This window comes from Ursus arctos, unplaced genomic scaffold, assembly GCF_023065955.2.
Source record: "Ursus arctos isolate Adak ecotype North America unplaced genomic scaffold, UrsArc2.0 scaffold_2, whole genome shotgun sequence".
Lineage (NCBI taxonomy): Eukaryota > Metazoa > Chordata > Mammalia > Carnivora > Ursidae > Ursus > Ursus arctos.
Genome location: NW_026622874.1, coordinates 4,358,117 through 4,378,005, shown reverse-complemented (window position 1 = coordinate 4,378,005; position 19,889 = coordinate 4,358,117). Strand labels below are relative to the sequence as shown.

At 49.5% G+C, this 19,889-nt stretch overlaps 1 protein-coding gene across 1 annotated transcript in view; it reads right to left on the bottom strand.

Moving 5' to 3' along the window:
- KIF26B (kinesin family member 26B) overlaps positions 1–19,889 on the bottom strand; it is a 415,887-nt gene that overhangs the window by 243,946 nt on the left and 152,052 nt on the right. Inside the window, 1 exon segment of the mRNA XM_026509553.4 lies at positions 9,417–9,953. Within this exon segment, the coding sequence (XP_026365338.4) occupies positions 9,417–9,953 (537 nt within the window).

Below are 19,889 nucleotides of genomic sequence, written 5' to 3'. Positions count from 1 at the left end.
TCGGTCCGGTCCACCTCTTAGGTAAGCAAAAGTAGGTCTCACTAGAGGGCAGTATTGCTTACACAGCCTTTTTTGTCTGGGGTTTGGGGTGTTTTGTTGTTTTTTGGCGCATGTTTGTCTCAAAAGCTTTGTCCCCATCACCTCCCCACCTCCCAGTGAGAAGATGTAACATGGGGGCGTTTATCTGCACAACCGCGCAGAATACAGCGTGAGACGCGACTTGGAAATCCCGGTGACACAGAACTGCCCGAAAGCGGTGTTTGTCGGGTGTGTGGTGGGTGTCCCTCCCGGGGCAGCTGCGTGTTGCAGCAATCTGGCCCCTGCCCTCAGCAGTGCAGTGAGGGGCAGGGACACGTGTGCAGGAAACAGGCGTTGGAATCCAGGCTCTGGCATTTCCTAGCTGCGTGACCTTGGGCAGGTCACTTGACATTTCCGGGCCTCGGTCTGTCATCTGTAATTCCCAGGGGCAGCCTGCCCGTTCTGCTCCCATTGGTCTGTGAGGTCCGTGCGCTTTCACGAGAAGGGACCATGTCATGAACGGACTCATGGGCTCTACCCTCTCAGCCTAATCTGCGGGGACCAGGGGCAGCGAGCCTTGCTGAGGCGGTGTGGAAACCGTGGTCACCATCAGGTTGGCTCAGATTGGTCATGTAATTACAAAACTGGTTACAGCCTTGAAAGCAGACGTGGGTTTGCTTCTCAAGTGGCACCTTCTTTCTCCCCAGGGTCATCCCCAGGCCTCACATAGCTGCTGAAGGGACACGTTAACCCTTTAGGCCACTGGTGCAGCAATCATGAACCAAATGGTCTCCAGAGTCCTAAAAATGGTGACTAATATGTGTCCTAAACACCCGAATTACTCCCTGGGAATGACAGCACATGAAATATATGACTCATTAACTAATCCCCACAAATACCTCTTTAAGATAGAGGCACGCCAATCTGTCACGCTGAAGATGGTCAGCAGAGTGAAATCTCAATTCGAAAGCAATTAGGTGTGTGCCTGGGATGGGGTAGGCAAGGAGGAAACTTCAATTTTCCAATTTATTGAAGATTCCAAATTATATAATAATTGTAAAAGAAAGATTTGTATTTATAAATAAAGATACAAATAAATAATAAGAAAGTACCCGTATTGACAACTGTATGTTACTGCAGGTATATAAATAGCAAGAATGAGGGGCGCCTGGCAGCTCAGTCGGTTAAGCGTCAGCCTTCGGCTCAGGTCATGATTTCGGGGTCCTGGGATCGAGCCCCACATGGGGCTCCCTGCTCAGCGGGGACTCTGCTTGTCCCTCTGCCTCTCCCCCTGCTCATGTTCTCTCTCTCTCAAATAAATAAAACCTTTCAAAAAATAAATAAATAAACAGCAAGAATGAAAGACCTGAGTACTCTGTTTCAGAGTGTCCACTAAGAACCATGATCTAGGCCTGAATTACTTGATATTTTAAATTAACTCCAAAATGAGGATTTACTCTTTTTAGATTATTCTAAATGCTACTACCTCTCTATTATTCTGTAGAATTTTAAATGATCTGAGCCTATCTATGGCTTCCCCTCCTTCCTTATAAAGGTCTTCAAATAGGAAGAAAATTGGTCCATGGGCCTTTCAATATTTTACCAATTTATTGCCTCCTGGTGGGAGGAGATCCTTCTACTTAGAATCTGACCTTCTCATGTCAGCTGGGGTGCCCATATGGACAGCTGGCGTTTGGTAGAGGTGGCTGGTGTTTTCTGAGTCCGTGAGTACCATTTACTTCATGGGTTTGGTATTCACTGTATGGTCTGGGTCTCGTTTCCTCACCTATCACTTCTTCTTACGATGGAAGAGCAGACCCTGGTTCCATCCAGTCCTGAGGCTTGCACTTGAGCTGGCTGGAGGAAGCTGGCACTCAGGCTGGCTGAACTGGGCGGCCCCCATGCGTGAGCCACGGTCGGGCCCTCATCTCACATCGTGCCCATCACAGCTCGGTGACTACGCACTTTGCAGAGGAGAAAACCTGGACTCATGACAGCCAGGAAGCCCGCTGGATAGAGGTCACCCCACACAGTCAGCAAGGACACTGGGCTTTTATTTCTGGTGCATGAGCAGCAAATCTAGCGTGACCCAACGTCTACTGCCTCATTGTTTGAGACTTGGATAAAATCATTGATAAGTATCAGCCTCAGACTTTCCCAAAAACTCTGTTTACTTTGTCATTAAAAAAGAAAAAAAAAAAGGCGGTGGCTGTCATTACCCCCTAGACCAGTTCACTGTGGCCAGTGGATATTCCAGTTTTCTTCCTCGACTCCATAAAGAAAGCAAGTAGGTCGCCTGAGGAAACCCGGGCTGGGGAAGCTGGCTCCAATGAGGGAGGATGCGAGAAGCTATTTAAAACAAAAGATCACTGAAAATCCAGTTCCAGAGAATCTTCTCTCAGACCACGATTCTCAGCTCTGCTCTCCACCCAAGCCCAGCCTGGGAGAGCGGGAGGGACAGGAAACTCAGTCCCCAAGCTTGGGAGACAGTCGTCCCCATGCCCGCCACGTCTCACCCCCCACCTGGGAAAGGGAGGCATAACTAAGAAATACTGATTTCAGGGGCAGAGCACCTTACCCACTATTTCTAGCCTCTTTCTAGGGCCAAGAAATATTTCTAAAGGAGGAAAAAATACAGACCGTCCCACCAATTTAACCCAAACCACCAGCTCGGTCAGTAGAAAATGCCTGGAACCCTTCAGGCACCTGTCAGATGAGGTCCTCAAATGAAACTGACCTCCCCCCGGGTAGCGGCCCCAGAAGTGCTGTTCACAATCGCACCTGTGGCTGGGATGGTGCAAATGGACTCGCCGTATTTCATAAGCCCAGAAGAAGTGGTTATTCCACAACAAGCCCACGTCTGTAAGTAGGTCACTCAAACTTGTTTCAACCTTGTCTCTGTGAATAGTTTTTTTGCCAGCTCTGGGGGTGCCCCCCTCCATCTGTGTAACGGTGTCTGAGGGTACGACACCTCGCTGCCTCTCTTGGCTGTTCCTTTTTTAAGATTTTATTTATTAGAGAGAGACAGAGACAGAGCACAAGCAGGGGGCGAGGCAGAGGGAGAGGGAGAAACAGACTCCCCGCTGAGCAGGCAGCCCAACGTGGGGCTCGATCCCGGAACTCCAGGATCATGACCTGAGCCGAAGGCAGACACTTAACCAACTGAGCCACCCCAGCGCCAATTTGCTGTTTTTTTGGAAAGATTTTATTTATTTACTTATTTATCAGAGCGAGAAGGGGGAGGGGCAGAGGGAGAAGGAGAGAGAGTCTCCAGCAGACTCCCCACTGAATGTGGAGCCTGGGCTTGATCCCACAACCCTGAGATCATGCTCTGAGCTGAAATCAAGAGTCGGATGGTCAACCGAGTGAGCCACCCAGATGCCGCTGCCTCTCTTTGCTTCACCCTTCGTATCTTCCCCCTCCCCTTTCTTTCTTTCCAAACGAAGGTCGTGAACAGGGTTCCTTCTCAGCTGCCCTGTAAACAAGCACACCTTCTGCTTTGTCCGCAGTGACTCAGCCTGAAAGGGACATGGCAGCCACATCTCCCAGCCTGTCTCCCCCATTCACCCGTCCTTCTGTCCATCTGTCACCTCTCTGTACTGGGCTGCATGGCTCCCCAAATTCACTCAGAACTCATGATCTGTGCCTTTATTTGGAATTGGGTCTTCCTGGATGTAATCAGTTAAGGATTGAGATAAGGTTGTACTGGATTCGGGTGGTTCCTTAATCCAATGACCAGTGTCCTTATAATAAAAGGAGAGGACACAGAGAGACCCCAGAGGAGAAGTCCAGGGCGGGGGGGGGGGGGGGGGGGGGGGAGGGGCAGAGACTAGAGCAAAGCAGCCACAAGCCAAGGGAATCCTGTGGCCACCAGGACACTGGAAGAGACAAGGAGGGATTCCTCCCTGGAGTCTTGGGAGGGAGCGTGACCCCACCTGGATCTGCGACTTCTAGCCTCCCAAACAATGACAGAACACGGTTTCCACTGTTGGAAGCCGCCTTGTTTGTGGGAGTTTCTCAGGGCAGCTTTAGGAAACTGATACACTACTATCTGTGTACAGTCTATCATCTGTCTGTCACCTACCACCTTCATTGCTACCTCTGCCCACAAACTGTCCTTTAAAGCTGTGGTTCTTGACCCAGGCCTGGGTCCCATCCCCAGATCTCCTGATTCACTTGGTCTGGGGTGGGGCTCAGGCACTGGTGGTTTGTTAAAGCTCTCTCTTCTGTCCCTAAATCGCCTCTGGCTCGATCGTCCTGACATGACATTGGACCCGCCCAGATAATCCGGGGCGATCTCCCCCCAAATCCTCAACTTAACCGTATCTGCCAAATCCCTCTCACTACATAGGAAATATATCCACAGGCTTCCTTTTCCACGTATTAGGATGTGAACATCTCGGGGAGGGGGGCACATATTCAGCCTACCTCACCAAGTAAGAGAGGATTTTTGACATTTCCTGCTGAAGTTTGGGTGTATGCTTTAGGCCACCGCCCCGCCCATATCCATAAGATAGGACGACCTTCTTAGAATTTCACCCTGAGCTCATATCCTTCAGAAACGCTCTGTCCACGACGGAATATACAAACTGCTTCCTTTTTTGTGTTCCGTTTGTCAGAAAGCATAAATAATACTCCTCTGACCATCTATAAATAGGTGGGGGAAAAAACCTATCATGTTTTAAAAAATCGTTTTGATTTTTTTGTCAGTTGGTCAATGGTGACATCTCATGCTATTGCCCTCGCTGGGCAGAGGGAGCAGGAAGTGGGCTGCCAAGGGACACCAGGGCATACTTCAGGGGACAAACGGGCGAGTAAAGAACGTGAATGAGAATCCTATGTTCCCACCTGGCTACAAGCACCTGCCCCCATCTCCTGCCTGCAAAGTGGTTCTGTAGGAAGGAACACAGGAGCGCCTCCGCCGCCGCCCCAGGCTCAGCTACATGAGAGCATGTGCTCCTGGTTTCCACGGATGCATCAGAAGGAAAGCCTCTGCGTCCTGGGGCACTAGTGAGCAGAAGCTTGCCTTCCTCTTGCAGGGGCACCGGGAAGTCCTCAGTCGGACACCGATTCCAACGGATGCTTTCTGAGAAAGCAGGATGATTTTTACCAAAGACATTTTCCTTTGACTCAAGAAACGCACGTTAACGATCCGTCATGGATTTATTACTCATGTATTAATCTAACACCATCTTAAATTTTCTTGACACACCCACTTTATCAAAGTGCCATGAAATAAAGTTCTTCTGTCCCTTCAAGTGCACCGACAGTGAGTGTGACATCCAATGCCCCCTGGATTCCTTGCGTGGCATCCAAGAATTTATTGAGTATCGTTAAGATACTGCAGGTTAAAGATTCACTTGGCACCAACTAACTGGTTGATTTCCACCAAAAATCTTGGGGTCTGGATAGATCTTCTGGCCTGGAATTTCTTCCTGAACCTAGGGCCGGTCATGAGCAACGCTGCTAGTGTTCCCAAGACTGACATTTCCTCTAAGAAGCAAGCGTTTTTGCAAGTTAGTCGCTGCGCGGGACATGAGAATAAAAGGCATCCGTGTTCTCAATCGGTCTATAATCTAGCCAAAGGGATCTTTGTTCAGGAAACTCTGAACAAAGAAGAATTTCATCTCTCTCATCCTCGGGCTTCTCTTCCAGGAAATGAGGGGACTCGAAAAGATCATGAATTGGGTATCCCTGCCTTATGGTTCATAAACTATTTTCATATTTTTCTTAACTCTGATGTCCAACAACCTTACAAGGCAGGTGTTCCACAGGTGAGGAAGTAAATTAAGACGTTAAGCTACCAAGCTGAAGTTCAATGAGTGTTGGAGCCGCGGACTTGACCTGTGGACTTGACCCCTCAGTGAGAGGGTCTCCGAATCTCCCACCATGATGCAGAAGACAGCGACCGTTCTACTGAATTCTGTGATTCTGGGTTAGAATCCGAACTTTCTATTATTTCTGAGTGTTATGTGGGTACAGACTTTCCTGCAGTTTTTCACTATAATGAATAGAAATCAGGCAAAAGCAGCTGCCAGTCAAAAAGCTGAAATTAATCTCTGGTTGACTAAAAGAAAGTCACATCTTTTCAAAGTCAAAGCCCACATGGTCCATGGAAGGTTCTAGGGCATTTTCTGTTTCTCACATATGTCTATAGGTTGTGTTAACTGTCTACAAGCTCATCAAAGAAAGTCTTTCTGGGAAAGACAATTGAAGATTGCTTCTTGAAGACTGTGGGTAACAGGGCGCTTGAGGAATTTGAGGGACCTCTGTCTGACCCATGTGAAGGACTCCCCCCGTCAGTGCTGGAAAGCTTTTCCTCATCTCTGTGGTCCTCCCTGCACTGACAGGGCAGAAGGGCAGGATCCTCCTCTCCCTCGTTTCCGCAAGCCCCGGGTCCGTGGGTGTGGAGCAGAGCTCTCAGCAGCAACAAAGCCTCGATGCTTCTCTGCCCCGGGAACAGCTCTGGCTCTGGTCCAGAGGGCTCGCTGCTCTGTGGGCCGGGAAGTGGGAGTGTGGGTGGGCAGGAAAAGTGAGGTCAGCTTTCAGCGCAGTCGACCATCTCTGCTGAGCTGGCTAGACTGAGCGGCTGAATATTTGCAGGGAGATGTCCACGCCGGGAGACATTCAGTCTGGCCAGACCCAGATCACCCAGCCCAGGGCGTCGGGGTGGCACGGTCACAACATGGGGACGCGGATTCACAGCCAGGCACCAAATCTCTTTATCCCAGACAGATTCCCTTTGATCCCATTATCCATCAGGGGGAAAGGCACGAATCGGTCTGCTCTGGAGTTGGAGAGGAGCCACCAATTTACCCACGAAAATCTCAAGGTGGTGGCTCGCGTGAATCATCTTTAGACCACACCAACAACAACCCCCCCCACCCCCCACCACTTGCCCACAGGCTGGACTGTGAGCCCTTCTGTGCACTCTCAGAGCAAGCTGGGCATCTCTCACCACCACTGCATTCACCTCCCTGACGGATACTGAGCAGTTCACCTGCCTCGTCCCCGGATGACCTCAGGACCCAAGGCTGGAGCCCCAGCAAACCCCACAGAGTGCCTGGCCCTTGATGAGAGCTTAATAAATATTTGTTATTATATACAGGGGATTCTTTCTCAACAAAGGTGGAAGAAGAGGAGTTTTATCCTTGAACCTGCTCACAAGCAGCATTTCGCCCCCACCCCGGCCCCCGCCCATACGAACTTGCCCAACACCGGGACTATTTCATACGAGAGCACCAGCTCCAGGCCCTTCTGTTCCAGCTCGTCAGCGCCGTGTGGCAGGGGAGTCTTCAGCTCACACCTGATCTGTGTGACAAGGGCTTTGGGGCCCGGGAAGGAGAAGCGGGAGTTGTCTGTGTAACACGAGACGTGGCTAGCGCAACCCGGGAGGTGTGGAAAATACGACCTGGGGAGAAGAATGTGCGCCCGAGCATTTGATTTATAGCAGCGAAAACCTACACTCTAGGAACTGACGCTTGGTTATATAAATCAGGCCGTACTCCAATAATGGATCATATTTATATAATGGCGTATTAGGCTACCATTTACGGTCAAATTTTAGAAAACTATATAATGGCATGGGAAAATGCAGCCAGTATATAAGTGAAAAGCAGATGACAAAATTAAACATCATCACAATTTCATGCACTGTGTTCCTATAAAATACCGGGAGGACATGGACCTGAGCGTTACAGAGTCCGTTTCTGGGTGAGGTTCATTTTTAAAGTCTTACTTATACTTTTTTGTATATTTTCTATGTTATTTGACAGTAACCCTATTACTCTTTGTAGTTTTCAAAATAATATATTTAAAATCTCAAACAGAGAAGGCACGTGATTCAGCAATGGAAGGGGGCAAGTGTATTCAGGCCCCGGATGGTTCTGTTCGAGCACTGGACCAGGAAGTCCTGTCCGGGGTGCCGCTGGCGCATCATCAGACTTAGGCCACAACCCAGAACATTCCAGCCAAGAGTAAAGTGGCAGGTAGGCCCCTGGAGGTTAGGTAGGAGTGGTTTTCTTGGTATACCGTGCCTGAAAAGGCGCCAGATCTGGGAAAGATGTTGATAGGAGACCGCTCTGGGACGCGGGGAAAGTTGGGAGCTGCTAAGGCAGGGAAACCAGCTCCCCTGAGCGGGGGCTGGCTCCATCACCAACTGTGGGGCCGCAGGCCCTTTGATCGCCCCGTCTACAAAAGGAAGATCCAACAGCTGTCCTGCCTGCTCACAGGCCCCCCGTGAGGTTAAGTAAAATGATGTGCACACTGTATTTCGTAAACTCCAAAGCACCCACCCAGTAAATGAAACTGGGCGATCCAAGAATGCTAACTTCTTACGATAATGATCCAGGCTCCCCACGTTCCTCCAAGATACCAAGAGAAGCCATCTACACTCTAGAAAAGTCACCAGGATTTGGATCAGCCACACTGAACTCATTTTATCCTTCCCCGTACCTTTGCTCCATGTAACAAAAACGCTGTGTTCACTCAACTTGCTTCTTTTCTCTTCTGGACACATGGACAGACTGACTTTCCCTGCAGGAAGGGGAGGCCAAATGCCTAGACTCTCGCCACTGGAATGTGGTTCGAAATTATCTGTGCCCATTCCAGGCTGGGCCCCCCTATCCCCCCATGTCTCCCTGTGAGATTCTTGACAACTCATTCTCCCCTCATTTCTTGGCCACTTGTGCAAGATCTGGTGGCAGACTCTGAAGCCTCTTGAAAATGGTGACATGGAGACCAGTGGAAGGCCATGCACCAAACACCCAATACGGCAGGACCATGTGTTACACCAGCTAGCCTCCCTGACCGATACACCCCATGACCACGGCCGCCTCTCCATTTCGCAGTGACTATCAGTGCTTTCCGCTGCTTCCCGCATGTCTGATGCAGGGGACACAGACGCATATGGTAAACCCATCCCTTACCCAACAGAAAACTCACCCAAGAGAAATTAGACTTTTTTTTTTTTTTTAGATGCCTTGGTAGATTTGGGACCTGCTCTCTTATTTCTTTAGGGAAACTTGGGAGTATGTGCTCATTTCAATAACTGCAAAGAGAAAATAAGAAAATGGGAAGACACTTTTGGTAACCTCATCCCAACATATTTAAAGTGAGTTGCAAATAGAAAAGGGTTATGGTCCTCCAGGCAGGAGAGGTTAGAAAGGGACTCTACACCTTTTCTAGAAGGTCCAGACAGTGGAAGCAGAGTGCTAGAGGGAACACTGGTCCCTCAGATATTTTCTCTTTATTGAGCAATGACCAGTGGGACCACATGAAGACATTAGGCTCTGAGTTGGGGCATTCCCAGAAGGAAAAGAGCAAAGGCAGGAAGTGCTGCCCACTTCTCTGTTTTGACTCCAACCAAATTTACTCTAACTCATTCAGAGGCCACTTACCTGGTATGGGTACAGGGTGACCCCATTGGTTCTCGACAGGGACCAGGTACCATCCAGGTACTGGTGAGCTTGGATGGCCACTGAGTTGAGGATGTTCCCATTGCTGGGACTGGTGGCCATCTGAAGACTGACCTTGGCCTGGTGGGTTGGGGACCCACTCTTCTTCTCGGCCCCATTGCTGACCCCGAGGCTGTTGGGTTTGCTGCTGTGCTTGTTGTTCACGAAAGCTGTGTAGTTGGAGGAGGCATAGGGGGCAGGCACAAAGGCCCACTCTCTGGGCTGCTGGAGCCCACCCACATGCCGGGACCCCACCAGGGTGGGCATGTTGGAGAGCGGTGGGGGCGAGCCAGGGGAGCCATCGTAATGCTCGCTGCTAGCTGCCTGTTCCAAGGTCAGCACCATCTGGATGGCCTCCTGCTTCAGCTGGTTCAGGTGTGTGGCACAAACATCACAGCGGTTGTCCTTGTCATTCCAGGCTTTCCGGATGGTGTTGGGGACCTGCAGCTTGTCGTGAATCACAGCCGAGAAAGCAGGGTCCTAGAGAACACACAAGCAAGAACACAGGAGAACCTGTCACTCAAGGCTGGTAAGTGCAATTCACATGTCTGGCTTATGAGTTAAGCCCTAGATGAAGTCAGAGTTGGACTGTCTGATAGACATTCAACAGAGATGGGCAGCCAGACTAGCAGGAGAACTTCTGCTGGACAAACAGAGTTGACGAATAGGATTATGATGGTGGAGACATTAAGGAATAACTTTTAAAAAGATCGCTAAGCCTCCTCCTCACCAGGAGAGTCAAATAAGAACATTCTGGATTCTTCCCCTTGCCTCCGCTAAAGAATTACAGCCATACCCGGCTCTCCCCAAGGTGTTCACCAAGAAGACACAAATGTCTGTGCAGGTGTGAGGGGTGCAGTCATTCTGGACTGAGGCATGTGGTCCCCTGGTTCCCTGTGACCCATGGAACATTGGTAATTGATAGAGATTCTATTCTAAGAAAGTCTTGGCCTCATTAGTACTATGTGCTAAGTTCCACTGGAAGAAAGCCAAACTGAACAGATTCTAGACCAGAGACCCAGCCTGCTCCAACAGCCTAGCAAGCCCCGAAAATTCACTGGTTACCATTTGCTCATGGCAAGCTGGATGCATGTGTCTGATATCCTACCCGATTCAAAGAAAAATGTCTCCTTGGCAAACAGTCCAAGATGCTGTTCCCCACAAACTTCGTCCACAGCAACTATTCAAAATTCCTTAGCTCAGAAACGCTTTTCTAAAAGAAATCAGAAACTGAGTTGAAGGAGGATGATTTCTTTCCTCTACTTTGTGTGATTTTTACAGGACAACAGGATTTCACAGGGAAATAAGCACTAGGAGTATTAACTGGTTACCAGAATATGCGGTTCTAGTTCCAGCTGTGCTACTAATTAGACGTGTGACCTTGGACAAGCTACTTAGCCTCACTGAGACCCTCATCTGTCACACGAGGCCATGGCCTCTCCTTGTTAGGTCCTTCCAGCTCCATGACTGGTCGTGGAGAAACTGGGACAAGAGGGTAGTTCTGTTTATTATATGAACAGAGCTCCATGCCACCTTGCGGGCCTGATCAAACTTCTGAGATCCAACATTTTTTTGCAAATAACGGACGAGGCTCATTTCTAGTCTTGTTTTCCTCTCGGACCTTAGAAGAACCCCCGCCCTTCTGAAACCCGCTGTCAGCTTTTATGGGGAAGCTCCTCAGGACTGAGTGGGGTTTGATGTGGGTAACAGAGGCCGTGTGGGGCAGCCGGGGCGGGCAGGAAGCCCAGCGGTGGGAGGACTGTCCGTAATTAGGATCCATCTTGATTATGGGCTACAGCATTTTGTTTTCCCTGTTTAAGTACCCTGAAGAGCTCCTTGGCATACACTGATTAATTGATTAATAAATCAAGAGGTCTCTTCCCACAGCAGCAGCGAGGAGTGGCTCAGGAGGCAGAAACTCAAGACGGTTGTCTGAAATGATGGGAAATACTAGGAGGTCAAGGTTGATCAAATCTGGTTGACAAAGTGATGGGAACCATATGAGACCTGCCTTGTGGCATCCTTCTCGCTGACAGCTGCTTTGCCCAGAGTCACATCGCAACTCAGAGCATGTGGCATCCAAACAGGCAGACAGGCCCCTCAGGGACCACGTTCGAGCAGACCGTCACTTCCGTTTTCACATAAGGAAACTGAGCTCCAAAGGGTTAAAAGCTTGGACGACGCCCAGACTTCTCAACCACTAGCTCATGATTTTCAGAGCCAAAGAGTCATAGTCAACCATGGACTCATATTTTTTTGCACAGACATATAAAGTTTTCACCTCATCCATCTAGGAAATGTTCATTTATTCAAAAGAAATTTATTTGAGCCTCCATATGCCAAGTTCCAGTTTCTTGATTTTGGGTTTTTGTTTTTTTTAAGATTTTATTTACTTACTTGAGAAAGAGAGAGAGAGAGAGAGAGCATAGCAGGCAGAGGGGCAGAGGGAGAGGGAGAAGCACACTCCCCATGAGCAGAGAGCCCAATATGGGGTTCAATCCCAGGACCCTGAGATCATGACCTGAGCCAAAGGCAGATGCTTAACTGACTGAGTCACCTGGTGCCCCGTGTCTCTTGTTTTTCCATATAACATTACATAATGAGAATTTTCCCTTATTAATAAATGTCATTTGAAAATGTGATTTTTAATGACCACACCGTATTTTAGCCTTTAGTTGTTTCAAAGGTCAATTACTCGCTCTCACGTTCCACTACATAGCTGGACATAGCGTAAGAAATCAGTGACTGGCACTCAGAGGCAATCCACAGCCCACGGTTTATGCTTCCAAGGCCCCAAACGATTTGGTGTCACGACGCCTTGAATTAATTGCTGATTTAGAATATTTGCATTAACTCATCATCAGGAAGAAGTGTCACAGTAAGGAGGCAGATATGAGACCAGTCCCATCCACACATCACAGTTTAGTTTAGATCCTTGTAGAATCTGGATTTAACTTGACATCTGCGCCGGGGAAAAAGGCCACATCTGTGGACAGAAATGGCATGAGCCCACGTCTAAGGATTCCTTTCCTCTTCGTTTTCACTGCCCTCCCTTGAAATAGTGCCTTCTTTACTCAGCCTACTGCTGTTTGCTGCTCAACTTCTAACGTTTAATAAATAATGTATGTTGGCCAGGCCCCACACCGGGCTGAGGGGCTAAGGTTGCTCGAACATAATTCCTGTCCTCTGTGAGTCCGCAGTCCAAGGGACTTTCTTGGTCCCTGGATGCCACCCTGGATGCCACCCCCAGCCCAGGACCAATCAACACCCACTGGGAGGACGCGTGGACCTCAGCGCTCCCCTCCCAGTTCCCAGGGCATCAACAAAATCATCCGTGAGCCCTGCCGTGGAGCCCAGCAGCATGACGATGGACGCGGCCACAGATGCCAGGAAGCAGCAAAGAGCCACTGGGGTCTCATCCAGAGGAAAGCTGAGACCGATGCTTGAAGGAGTATACAAGTCCTGGCTGACGTCAGAGGTGTTTCCGCAACTAAGCCACCCTCGATCCAAAGCCCTCTGCACGTTCTTATCCTCAAAAGGCCTCAGGAAGTCAAGAGATGAAGCTTGTGGAAACGAAAATCCTTTTCACCTGTTTGTCCATACATCATAAATATTTTAGTGCAACTCCAAACTCCAGAGACGGATGGCCAACCGACGCGGCTTTCTGTACGCGCTGGAATAAAGAGGACTCTGGTTCAGGGGAGGGGCGTCCTCACCAGGGAGGCGTGCGTGTGCCAAGCGTTCCTGTCACACACGCACAGAGGACTGCAGGCCCCAGGGGACAGATGACGGGAGCGTCCTCCGGGTCGGCTGGCACCCAAAGAAACCTGGACCCAGGGAGGGAACGAAGTAAGGCCCCAGTCTGGCTTGCTGCCTTGCGTAGGGGCTTCAAAGAAGCTCCTAGGGTCCAGTCCTGGCTCATCTTGTGACCTCAGGAAACAATCATGGAAACAGCAAGAATCGGGCCCAAGCTGAGTCTCTATCTTTAAAGTCCTAATTTTCACTCACGTACGAAAATGGGCTATTGGTTTTGGGGACACATTTTTTTTTTTTAAGATTTTATTTATTTATTCGACAGAGATAGAGACAGCCAGCGAGAGAGGGAACACAAGCAGGGGGAGTGGGAGAGGAAGAAGCAGGCTCATAGCGGAGGAGCCTGATGTGGGGCTCGATCCCACAACGCCAGGATCACGCCCTGAGCCGAAGGCAGACGTTTAACCGCTGTGCCACCCAGGCGCCCCATGGGGCCACACTTTCAACCTGAACTTTGAAGTTTAAGGGTTCTGAGCCCCAAACATTCGCACCTCTCAGAAATAATAACAAAATTATTTGTCCTTCCACGTCTGCCACGGTGAGGAATTCCAGAAAACACTGAGGAATCTGGTCACGTTCCTTAGAAGGAGGGCTAAGGGAAAAGTGAAGCCCATGTTCAGACACCTTATCTGCCCCCCGCCCCCGGCGACTGCTAGGAAGGAACACAGAAAATTCCATAAGATGGTTTTCTGACCCCTTTATAAAAGCTCTTCTACTTCTTCCAGGGGCCTTTCGGGAAAAGGGACGTCCTGCCACGTCCCCTAAGCATCTCTTAGACCAGTGACTCTCTCCAGGTTGACCCCGCTGTCTTCTGGCACACGGATCTAAGAAATTACGACGAAGTCTCTCCTCCCCAGGCACAGGCATCCAAGCCCATGGCTCCAAGAGCCATCTATACCCCGGTGACCAGGAATTCTCTCCCTGTTCCTACTGGCCTTTCTCCTGAGCTCTGAACCTTATAGTTCAGGCCCCCTCTGGAAAACACCACCCAGATAAATACTCTTCAGACCGACAATTCAAAATTAATTTTATTTTCCCCCAAACCTATTTGTATTCCAACAGTCACTGTCAAAGTTTAAATAGTATTCTTATCCATTCTGGCTCGCAGGCTAGAAATCTAGAACCTTCCTTGTCTCCTCCTTTCCCCACCAGTCCAGTGGCCAAAGGTAGATGATACCTTCTAAAAGCTCTTGCCTGTCCCTCCGCTCCATGCCGCTGCCACGATAAAGCTCTTAGCCCTTCTCACATCACTGTGGTCTCCCCGATTCTAGCCTTGACCTTGAACCTGCTTCCCCCAAAACGATTTTACTCAAATGCAGATCCAGTGGTGCCACTGACCCTGCTTTCCTATGCCTGCACTCTAGGCGCGATCTCACTTCTGTGACTATTTGTGGAACTCTTTCTCTGTAAGATCGTCAGCTCCTTGAAAGGAAATGCTCTTTCTTTCCATCTTTAATTCCCCCCGTGTCTAGAACAGTGCCTACTACATAGTAAGGCCTGGACGAATATTTGTGAGATAAATAAGAGAATGAAAATAACTCAAGCAAGGCAAAAACAGCCAAGTAACAAAGCTGGTCTGTGCCCACCTTTCGTTCATTTTGTCTAAGTGACCTAGTCGCCTATTAGACAATTCTTCCAAATCGAATGTGATTAGAGTTTTCCAACCGTATTTGTGCTACCTGGCTTGAAAAGCCTAGTGTGGGTCAACCACAACCCGGATGTCCTCCTTTGACCTGACTCTTCCTTAAACTATTAGAATATATTCTCCATTCTCTTGCCTCAATACACAATCTCTCTTTTTCCTAAGTTGCCAGAAAACTAATGTTTATATGCAAAGCCTTTTTTTTTTTTTTTTTTACCATCAGACCAGCTCATTGGCAGGAAAACATGGGAAACCTACATAAAGGAGTATTCCAGATCATCAGGACACGCCTGGTGTCGCAGGGCTGGACCCCCAGAGAGCAGGGGGCATGCCTGTTGTCCAAGAGCAGGGGCCCAGCTTTCAGCACGTGAGGCAGGGCTGCTCACGAGAGCGCAGACTGTGGCGTGAGAGCAGGGACGCCGGGATTAGCGCCCAAGCAGACCATGTGCTAATGGTCCTCCTTGCTTTCTGTCCCACTTCATCCTCTGCTCAGCCATAAAGGCTAATGCTGCTTTTGAGGACAAGGGTGTTGGTTTTTTCCATGTAATTTTAGACAGAAGTGTGCTTTGACCGTGTTCCTCCCAAGACTCTAGGGCGGCAAGGAAGGCAACAGCTGGGGTCCACGTCCAGCGTGTGTCATACACATTCCTGTTGGTGTTTGCTTCTGGTTTATTATTCTAGACACCTCTAGTGACAAGCTCATCAAAACTGAAGCTGTTCTTCAAAGGCAGATTCTTTCCACTTTGTTCCTAAAACTTTCTTCCTCCATAAATGCTGTCCCGTGAGCCCCGGGATGGCGGGGGGTACTCTGAGAATGCTGTTTTGTTCCCCACAGCAAGCAGCTTCCCAGAAGATCAATGGCATCCCCCTCACACTCCTCAGCCTCTTTCCAGCCAGGGTTTGCGTTCCCACCCCCTGCCCACCTCCCGAAGCACTGCTCATCGGCGTGCCTTCTTCCTCAGGCACCTGTGTCCGCACAGCAGCTCTGCCCCAAAGGCAGGTGCCCATGTTAATGATTCTCTTTTCTGATGCAAACAGCAAAACGGAAAGTTTGCCAACCTCCAGATAGCCGACCTCAGGTGCACGAACCCAGAACACAAACACTCTCGTTCAAATATTTGACTCAAACGTCCCTCAGAGAAGTGGTATTTTTTTTTCCCACCTCGGTAATTTCAGAAAAAGAAAGAGCAAGATAATCTGACCCCATCTTAATTAGCCACGGGCAGAAGGGAGAATTTAAATATCTGAAACCTAAGGATGCTCCCAAAATGCCAACGGCTGGATGTAACTTCTTCCTCAGGGCGATGCGGCCCCCATGCTCGCCAGCCCCCGACCTGCACACCTCACTTCCCATGCATGCTTGATGGTACTCGGAAGGTCAAGGGGGTGCATCCGGTCCCGACAGCCCACGGTCCTTCCCAAGTGAGACTCTACTCGCCCAGCCGTCTTGTTGAATCCGCCCAGACAAGTGACCAACAGCTAAACATCAGTGTTCTTTACTGCTCTTGTTCATAGGGTCCCCAGACCCCCAGACAGGCCATCCGACTCCCCTGGAGGGAAGCCAGGGAACAAATCAGACCATGACAAGTGATGCCATCTCACTGGCCTGGGTGGTGGAGAGTGACCCCTTCGTGGGGGCTGCTGTTCTCACTAACGCCATGCAAGCTGAAGAGGGTCGGAGTGGTCCCCTATGTTCGGCACAAGGACACAAGGCTCGTTCTGCGAAGTTAGGGGCTTGCGAGAGGGAGGGAGGCAGAGAGATGTGAAAGAGCAGACAGGGAGTGCTATCATTAGAGCTCCTTCTAGGCGAGGCCTAAAAGCCAAAACAATGACAGCAGGGACCGGAGACGGCAACCAGCAACTCAGCCAGGCCCCGAAATCTCCGAAAAATCTCCGGTGGCCAGCACACCTGCTTCGTTCACGTGAAACCTCCCTCCAGCCTACGAGGCTCGTCTGAACACAAGGCTTGTCATCTCCCTTCCTCATCTGCATTGTGAGCCACGGGCGCTCTGCTCCGTAACGACGATCACACCTGGACACGGATCCCAGCGTGCGAGCAAGAATGAACGGAAAGGCATGTGAGGTAATGAGCTCAGAGAAGCCAAAAAAACCTGCCGCAGGAAGAAATGTTAAGTGTCAGACCAAAGTTGTTCTACATAAGAAACCAAATTAACCCGGGATGTAGCGCCTGGGCCCCGCCGAAGCAACCCCGCTCTGCATTAGGGCAGGGAGACTGGGGGGGGGGGGGGGGGCTTCAGTGGGAATGGCTGGGTCCCCACGTGAGGCTGCCGGGTGGCAGGATGCAATTAACACGGCTGCTTGCAGCGACGGGCGGAGAAGTGTTGCAGCTGATAAGACCCTTCTGCTTCAAAAGAAAAGGGAGCTTTTTAATTAGAACTTAATACGATTAAGAACAGTTCATGGATTACTGGAAAGAATAGGTGCAGTGTCCCTCATTAGGATCTCTCTTTTCCAACTCAATGGCACGGACAGTGTCTGTCGATTCTCCTCTGTTAAGAGTGTGTGAGGTTCGGGCCCCTGCTTTACTGCTTCGGAGCTATTAAAAAATATCCCCAATCTTCAGTCCGCCCAAATGTAAAAATGGGCACTGATCATTGTCCCTGGTTTAGTGAGCAAGGATTAGATGTGGTCACACGTGTAATGTAGGGCACACAGTCCCCATCCTTGGGAAATGCTAAGTGAAGGGAGTAATTTTTTTTTTTTTAGGTTTTTATTTATTTATTTGTCAGAGAGAGAGAGAGCGGGCACAAGCAGGGGGAGCATCAGGCAGAGGGAGAAGCAGGCTCCCCGCTGAGCAGGGAGCCTGATGCGGGGCTCAGTCCTAGGACCCTGGGATCATGACCTGGGCTGAAGGCAGATGCTTAACTGACTGAGCCAGCCAGGTGCCCTGACTGAGGTAGTACTGAGGTCAGTGTCACACTTCTCAGTATCTAATACCACACAGTGTGTTTGTGAATTCAGCCCTTCGGATGGTGCTGCTGATGGCAACACAGTGACAATGATCTTAGGGCTTCCTTTCGTCCAGGAGGATTTAGCAAACACCTGTGCAATTAAGACGTGAGGGCACGACAGAGATGCGGATACACGGTCTTCAGTGAACATCTGTCATATTCGGGCAAGTCGAGGTCCTCTTAAAAGAAACCGAAGTTAAGAATGGGTTTGTGGCATTCCTGAGCACAGCCCGCGTGGCTCCCAGCCTTCTCTGCGCTCCAAGGTGAAACAATCTGACTTGTTCATTTCCATGGAACTGAGGCTACGATGTTGCTCAACTGAGAAGGACTCCTTACTTCTCCCCCAGGAGTGGGCAGTGCTCCAAAGGCGCTCTGCTGAATGTTCAGGTAGAATCATAGGGCCGTGACTCTGCCCAGGAGGTGGAGAAAGGGAAGATGGTTTTGCCTTAGTCTAACTACCTTCAAACCTGAAAATCTTGCTCTCGGGGCTACCCCCAGGCCCTGGGGAAGAGGATCTGTTCACAGACAGATCAAGGACTTGGATTGGGCGAGGAGATGTTCACTGAATACCTATCGAAATATTGCCCTGAACTGCAAGGTTCTCGTTCAAGCCAACACAAAAATAAAGTGCAGGACCTCACAGACAGGAAGCGCTAATGAATGTTCTCGTGCGGCACACTCAAATTCTACCTTTGAGCTGGTAAAGTCTAGCTAGAGTACATGTGTTCCTTATGTGTGGGCTACAATGCGCCGTCAGGTGGCACTGGATTTTTTTTTCCCAATCTCTAAGTAGTTGTGTTAGTTTAACGCTGTTAAGGAGTCTGTTAATTATCTAATTATGAAATTGCCTGATGCTTCTTTTTCCTTTAATGGACTTTGTATGCATGAGCTGCTGCAGAAACGTACTTGGCTAATGTTTTTTGGACTCACGACAAAAAGATGAAGTACCTACAATATAAGCTTGGTGTTGTTCTTAAAAGACATTTTTTTTAAAGATTTTATTTATTTATTTGACACAGAGACAGCCAGTGAGAGAGAGACAAGTAGGGGGAGTGGGAAAGGAAGAAGCAGGCTCCCAGCAGAGGAGCCTGATGTGGGGCTCGATCCCAGAACGCCAGGATCACGCCCTGAGTCGAAGGCAGACACTTAACGACTGAGCCACCCAGGCGCCCCAAAAGACAAAATTTGTTTCTGCCATACCCTACAACACACTTAAATACCTCTGCTGGTCCCCCTGTGACCTGACCCGTGTGACCCAGTGTTTCCGGCCCCACGCAATCTGCTTCAAGCCGAATTGTCAGACACCTGTCTCAGGGGTCCCCGTGGGACCCTCCTGCATAGTCAGGGTGGGTGTCTTTCTGTCCAGAGAAGCCCCTGCATTTCTCTCCCTCTGTGCCTTTGCTCAAGTCCTTGCTCTTATCATAATTCCCAGCCTGCCTCGTAAACCACAAGAAAACTTTTGGGGGTGATGGAGATGTCCACTATGGTGAGAGTGGTCCCATGGCTGTATACATAGGCCCAAATGTATCCAATCGTACACTTTAGATGTGTACAGTTTACTGAAAGCCAATTATATACCCACGAAGCTGAAAAAAAAAAAAAAAAACCAAAAACCTGTTCATCCATCCTAAGGCCCAATGTGGGCATGAAACCTGACTCTCAGAAGGGATGTCTTCTTCCCACTGACCTCCAACACACTTCTCTGATCTGAGTTATTCGTATCACTTGGCACACACTTCCTCGTTAGTTAAAGTTGGACATGTTCTATCTCCACAATCATGGTAAATTCCAAGGGGGCAGAAACCATGCCATGATTTCAATAGTAATGATAAGTTCTACTCTTGCCCCCCAGAGTCTACTCGAGACAGCAGCCAGGGTGATCCATGAAGTCTTAAATCTGATGCTGACATTCCTTGACTTACAGTCCTCCCAGGCCCACCTGACTTCCCTCAGAGCCACGGTCTCTGCACTGGGCCTGCATGACCTGGC